General features: G+C 33.5%; 1 protein-coding gene across 1 annotated transcript; it reads left to right on the plus strand.

The window, feature by feature from the left end:
* The first annotated feature begins 4,592 nt into the window (after window positions 1-4,592).
* LOC139874604 (uncharacterized) lies at window positions 4,593-6,754 on the plus strand. Its single transcript, XM_071862011.1, has 3 exons — window positions 4,593-5,244; window positions 5,872-6,210; window positions 6,309-6,754. Exons 1-3 carry the CDS (start codon window positions 4,593-4,595, stop codon window positions 6,752-6,754), a joined length of 1,437 nt encoding a protein of 478 aa, XP_071718112.1.
* Window positions 6,755-7,211: the final 457 nt, after the last annotated feature.

A 7,211-nucleotide genomic window follows, 5' to 3' on the forward strand; every position in this document is an offset into this window, starting at 1 on the left:
GTGATTGTAATTATTATATTTATTGTCATTATGATTTGTTATTATTATTAAAGATTGTTGTTGATTAGATAATAGGGGTATTATTATTATTATTATTATTATTATCAATTTTGTTACTACTAATTAATATCACTAAGTACTATTATTATATTTAATATTGGTATAAGTATTTTTATTATTATGATTATCACTATTAATTATTGTTATTATTACAAGTATTATAACTATCGATACCATCATTAATACTAACTTACGTATTATTATGATTATAGTTACAAATAAGATTTTTAGTATTATTAATGCCATTACTAAATATTATTATTATTATCATTCAGGGTATAAATTATATCATTTTACCACTAGTATGAGTAATATTATCATTGTTATAGTTATTATGATTATTATTACTATGATTATTATTACTATTATTATTATTATTATTATTATTATTATTATTATTATTATTATTATTATTATTATTATTATTATTATTATTATTATTATTATTATTAACATTAATAATGTATTTATTATTATAAATTTTGTCATGCAAGTATTAGCTATCATTATTATTATTAAGATTATAGTTATAAATAAAAATATTTTTATTAGTAACATAAGTAGGATTATAAATATTATCATTATTATTATTAATATAATCATTAGTATTATTATTATTATTAAACTTATTATCATTATTATCATTCTTATAAAATTATTATTTTGTTATCACTAAAACTATAAATATTATTACAAATAGATACTTTTATATAAAAAATACATTACACTATACTTTTATTACTAAAAAGATATTAGTTAAGCTATATCAACTCATATACAAATATATACTAAACTTTAATATATGGTTTCTATTATCAATAATAAGTAATAGTTATATAAAACATATAACTAAATATATTAAATTTATCTAATAACATATGGTATAACAAGTATATTATTAATAACAAAAACACACACACACACACACACACACACACACACACATATATATATATATATATATATATATATATATATATATATATATATATATATATATATATATATATATATATATATATATATATATATATATATATATATATATATATATATATATATAATTGATCGATTACGATTACGTATATTAATATATCCACAAATGATATAGGTTTGTGAATCCGAGGCCAACCCTGCATTGTTCAGTATAGTCATATGTATTTTTACTACAAAATACATTAGGTGATTTTCATTTGCCTTTTTACCCTTTATATTTTTGGGCTGAGAATACATGCGCAATTTTTATAACTGTTTTACGAAATAGACACAAGTAAATGAAACTACATTCTATGGCTGGATTATTAAACCGAATATGCCCCTTTTTATTAAGTCTGGTAATCTAAGAATTAGGGAACAGACACTCTAATTGACGCGAATCCTAAAGATAGATCTATCGAGCCCAACAAGCCCCATCCAAAGTACCAGATGCTTTAGTACTTCGAAATTTATATCATGTCCGAAGGAGGATCCCGGAATGATGGGGATATTTTTATATGCATATTGTAAATGTCGGTTCCCAGGTGTTCAATCCATATGAATGATATTTTTGTCTCTATGCATGGGACGTATATTTATGTGAAATGAAAATCTTGTGGTCTATTAAATTGATGGAAATGATTATTTATGTTAAACGAATGAACTCACCAACCTTTTGGTTGACACTTTAAAGCATGTTTATTCTCAGGTACGAAAGAAATCTTCCGCTGTGCATTTGCTCACCTTAGAGATATTACTTGGAGTCATTCATGACATATTTCAAAAGACGTTGCATTCGAGTCGTTGAGTTCATCAAGATTATTATTAAGTCAATTATAGTAAGATATATTACGAAATGGTATGCATGTTGTCAACTTTCGATGAAATGGAAGATTGTCTTTTCAAAAACTAATGCAATGTTTGTAAAATGTATCATATAGAGGTCAAGTACCTCGCGATGTAATCAACTATTGTGAATCATTTATAATAGATATAGACTTTGTCCGGATGGATTAGGACGGGTCGCTTCATTCTAGAACCACTCGATAGTCGCAATGAGGTCATGTTTTATAATACTCCAAAACCTTTTGTAAAAGAGAAAGTTAAATCCGGCCGACCGCGGGGCTTTGTTACTGAAATTTCTCCAATTATATATGTTTTATCTCCCAATATCTCCCTCATTTCATTCGGTTTTGAGGATCGTTGGGCCCAAAAGTTGTTTTTCTACGCTAAAGAGTCGATTCAAAGCTAAAAGCCTGATATTGTGTAAAATTGACCAAATCCTAATCAAAAGTTGCAAAGGAAATGACTAGTGCAGGAAACAGCTCCAAAAGCGCCGCTCCTAGTCAAAGAGCGCCGCTCCAGATAATCCAAAGCACCGCCCTTCAGTGAAAAGTGGCGCTATCATGCACGTTTTGGCTCAAATTTCCACCAGTGACCAGAAGCGCCGCTCTTAATTGCCAAAAGCGCTGCTCTTACCAAGAAAAGCACCGCACCTGTAACCAAAAGTGACGCTCCTGATTTTTAGCCAAAAGCGTTGCTCCTGAAGGAAAAGCAGCGCTCCTGACGCTGATTCAGCCCAGAATTTTTAGCACTATAAAAGAAAAGAGAAGAGATCATTACAAGAGAGAGCTTCAGTTTTTAGTCCGAATTTCACACACAAAATCCTAATTTCATCATCCATTGGAGTTTGAAGGTGAATTGAAGGAAGCAAGCTCAAGTTTCATCATTATTAGCTCTAGATCTTCTTCTCTTTATCATTTTGGGTTGTAATCTCCACTTTTCTTTATCTAGTTTTGAACTAATTACTTGTAATCACTCAAGATGATGTTTATTTGTGTTTCTTTGCTTATTGTTAGTGCAATCTTAGCCATGATTGGCTAAATCTCTTGTGTTTGCTTATCTATGAATCTTTAACGCAATGATTTGTCCAAAAATCAATTGAATGATGTTGTTTGAATGAATTACATGATCAAATGTTAGTGTGTTAGCTATAGATCCATTGCTATGCATTTGTTTTAGGCTTTACTTTGATTACATAGGTTGAGTAGCTCTCTTAGTGATTTGAGAAGTGAATCAATTTGTGCTTCAACACCTTGAGTGATCAAGACAACTAGATTAGGGATTTCAAATAATTGTGTTCTTGATCTAAGTTGGTTTTCAATTGGCCTTTAGTCAACATAGTGGTGTTCGATTATCTTAAGTGATTTCGATAGTTGAAGGGTTTTAAGTGATTTCAACCCAAGCATAATCTCAATAACCATTCATGCTTAACTAGATCTTAGAATGCAATGCTTATGTGAATTCGCAAAGTGTTATTTGATTAAGGTTTGGTAGTAATGCTAAACATTTAATAGTTCAACAACTAGTGCGATAGCAATTTGGGTAAAACGGGGTAATCTAAGCATAGAGAGGATTAGGTAAGTGAACACTACTTAGTTAAGTGATTTAAGATCTCAATTCTTAATTACTTGTTACTTGTTGCTAGTATAATTGTTAAGTTTAAGTTTATTTACTTGTGCACGTTGAAGTTGTTAATTAAAATCAATCGCAAAACCCCCAATCAAACAAAACCTAGGACAATTACTAGTTTTAATTATTCTACTTACACCGCTCTCTTGGGACGAACTTGAAAAGAATACTTACATTGAAGTGCTATAATAACCGGGTTCTAATTGCTCGTTAGTTGTGTGTGCTTGTTTGTAGTGTTTAATTCTTTTATAAATTTAGAGGGTAATGAAGTATTGTTATGCACGCATCATCAATTTCTTGGCGCCGCTATCGCGGAGCGGTTAGCTAGTGGGATATTTGGTTTAAACTTTTAATTGTCCGATCCTTTTGTAAGGGTTCGCCCTTATAAAAGTTACTTTTCTTGTTTTTATATTTTTATTTTGTATTTGGAAAACCGATTGTGTTTGTGTTGTGATTGAAGGATAGGTAATTTGGTGCATGAAAACAAGGTCCCACAAGGATAAAGAGTTTACAAATCCAATGTCCGATCTGGAGAAACATGTGCACGGGGTTTATAAGCGTAGAGAAGAACGGGTATTAAGGAAAATTTTAAGGTTATGCCATTTTATTTAGAAGATATGGATCCAAACGGTCAACTAATTCACAATGAAGAGGGTGATCCAATCATCCAAGGAGCACCGGTTGGTCAAGAGCAACTAAATGATCCGAATGATACACTGATGTGGAATGCTAGATTGGTGACACCAACGGTGATAGCTCCGGCTATTACAAAACCACCAATTGGAGCCGATAATTGGAAGATTGAGGGTAACTTTTTCACGATGATCAAAGATATGTTTTTCCATGGGCTAATAGAAGAAAATCCTTTCGAGCATATTCAAGACTTTAACGATATTTGTGATCTCTATAAAACCAAAGATGTCACCGATGACGCTTTTAAGTTAAGGGCATTCCCCTTTACACTTCAAGGAGATGCAAAAGTTTGGATACGGAATTTGCCACCCTATTCTATTAGGACTTTTCAAGATTTAACCAATGAGTTCATCAATCAATTTTTCCCACCGTCAAAGGTAGAACGTCTTCAAATGGAAATCAACGGATTCACCCAACGGGGTGATGAAACTTTGTATGATGCGAGTGTACAATTCAAGAAGATGCTAAGAGCTTGCCCACCGCACGGTTTGACTAAGAAAGAGTACATCAACACGTTCTACTGGGGTACTAATGCTTTAACTAAGCAATATCTTGATTCATCTTCGGGGGGAGCATTTATGTATAAATCGCCAAATGCGGCCGAAACTTTGCTAGAGGACATCTCGGTTAACACATATGAATGGGCACCTTCACCGCGAGATTTGATAAGGAAAATTGTAGCACAAGTAGAAAGCGATAATGGGCAAGTCACGCTTGCAAGCTTAAATAATCAATTTCAAATGTATGGGAAAGAGTTGAAAAAGCTACAACAATCGATCGTCGCGATGCAAGTAGGTTGTCAAAGATGCGAAGGGCCACATCTCACCAAGAATTGTCCCCAAATTAGTCAATGCAACCATATTGATCTAGATGACATACCCATGAATTCAGATGCTCATGTCAATTACGTGAGCAATCAAAACTATCAATGGGGTGGAACATCAAACCAAGGCTACTACAATCCTAACCAAAAGCAAGTTTCGTTCAACAATCAAACCATTACACCACCCGAATTTACAAACCAAAACCAAAGCCGAAACCAAAGTTACAACAACAATTATAACCAAAACCGAAATAACAACTTCCAATACCAAAACCAACAACCTTACAACAACCAACCTTATAACAACCAATCCAATTCGAATTATCAAAACAACCAAGGTTATAGTCAACCGCAAAATAACCAAGGTTACGATCAACAACCTCAACAAAATACCCAACAATCTTAACCTTCGATGAGTTTAGAGGAATTGATGCAAAGTTATATGAAGAAGGTAGAATCGACCGAAGCACTCTTATTGAAAGAGAATGATTTATTGAAACAACAAATACGAAACCAACAAGATTCATTTCAAAACCTTGAAAGTACCGTTGGAAGACTTTCAAACCAAGTTGCCGAAAGACCACAAGGAACTTTACCTTCAAACACTCAAGTTAACCCTAGCAACAACTACAACAATAACCGACACAACCAACAACATCAACAACACCAACAAAACCAAAGTCACAATAACACGAGAGTTATTCCAATTGAGAGCAACACTACCAATCCAAATAACAACCAAGCGAGTTCATCAAATCCCAACAATACTTATGCTCAAGTGAACTCAATAGCTTCAACCACGGAGGATCAACCTAAATATCATCATGCTTTCACAATTGACATTAAAGAGAACAAGTTTAATTTGGATAAAGCGTTGGAAAGCGATACAATGGATCTAGGGGTATTCAAATTTTTGAATGATTCAGAAGATGCAAAGTTCATTCCCTATCAAGTTAAAAGTGTAATGTCTATGGAGGCTACTGAGTCAACATACAAGGAATTAGAGGGTGATTTTGAGCGAATCAAGTTGGTAAAGGTTGAGAAAGAGCTTAAGTTCGAACATGTCTTAAATATTAAGGAGCAAAAAAACGAGGTCGAGGTTCTTGCTACAACAACCAAGGAGAAAAATGAGACACCGGTCTCACATTTACAACCATTGCCTCTTCCACATCTAAAGGATGTGGATTGTAAGTCAACTCTAGCCGATAACGAAAACATTTATGTCAAACTCCCCTTAGCGGAGGTGCTTGAGAATATGCCCAATTATGGAAAAAAAAAATTTAAGACACTCATGGCCAAAAGGGAGATGTTGAGCAAGCATCCACCGCTTTCTTGAAAAAGGAGTGCGATGGAATTTTAAAGAAGTGTAACCTACCACCAAAAATGAGTGATCCCGGACCTTTCCTTATCCCTTATAATGTAAACGGGTCGGAGATGTTGACATCCTTAGTCGACTCGAGGGCAATTATCAACTTCATGCCCTATTCCATTTATAATAGGTTAGGCTTAGGTGACCTTTCACCCACTACAATGGGAGTAAAGTTAATTAACCAATCCTTTAGCTCTAGTGTGGGGATTGTCGAGGACCTAATTTTTAAGGTAGGGGACATAGAATTTCCAATTGATTTTTTCATTGTCGAAATTAAGGAAGACCCGGTTGTACCCCTTATTTTGGGAAGACCATTCTTAGCAACCGCGGGTTCTTCTTTGACTTTAGAACCAGGAAATTGATGCTTAGAGATAAGGGTAAATGCATAAGTATACGAACTAAGTGTATTAAATCATCATCCACACCCTTGACCACACCACAAATTATTGCTAGTATGCAATGCATTACAAGCACAATACAAGTTGACTCATCAACTAAATGTGGCGAGGGATTAACCAAGGAAAACCCAACTAAACCCAAAGACCAAAATTATGTTATTGATAAGTCCATGAGAAAATTGTATGGGCGGGTGCATCGGGCTTCATCCAAGGAGGATGAATATTTGAGAAAACGCCTAATTTTGAACTTGTCAAAACATGAAAAAGTCAAACTCATGGAGTTAATTAACGAAGCTAAAGTAACAAACAATTGGTTGATGTTAATGCTAGATGATGGCGGTCATGAAAATGTTTCCCTTAGTTCAAAGGGAGGGGAGGTTTACCACCCCGGTATTAGTTAAAATTTCAAGGGGATGGGAGT

This window comes from Rutidosis leptorrhynchoides, chromosome 11 (assembly GCF_046630445.1).
Source record: "Rutidosis leptorrhynchoides isolate AG116_Rl617_1_P2 chromosome 11, CSIRO_AGI_Rlap_v1, whole genome shotgun sequence".
Lineage (NCBI taxonomy): Eukaryota > Viridiplantae > Streptophyta > Magnoliopsida > Asterales > Asteraceae > Rutidosis > Rutidosis leptorrhynchoides.

Coding starts and splice junctions, on each gene's coding strand:
- LOC139874604 (XM_071862011.1), top strand. CDS start 4,593: ATGGAAATCAACGGATTCACCCAACGGGGTGATGAAACTTTGTATGAT. Junction 5,245..5,871: donor AAACCAAAGCCGAAACCAAA/GTTACAACAACA, acceptor TTGACATTAAAG/AGAACAAGTTTAATTTGGAT. Junction 6,211..6,308: donor ACATCTAAAGGATGTGGATT/GTAAGTCAACTC, acceptor AAAAAATTTAAG/ACACTCATGGCCAAAAGGGA.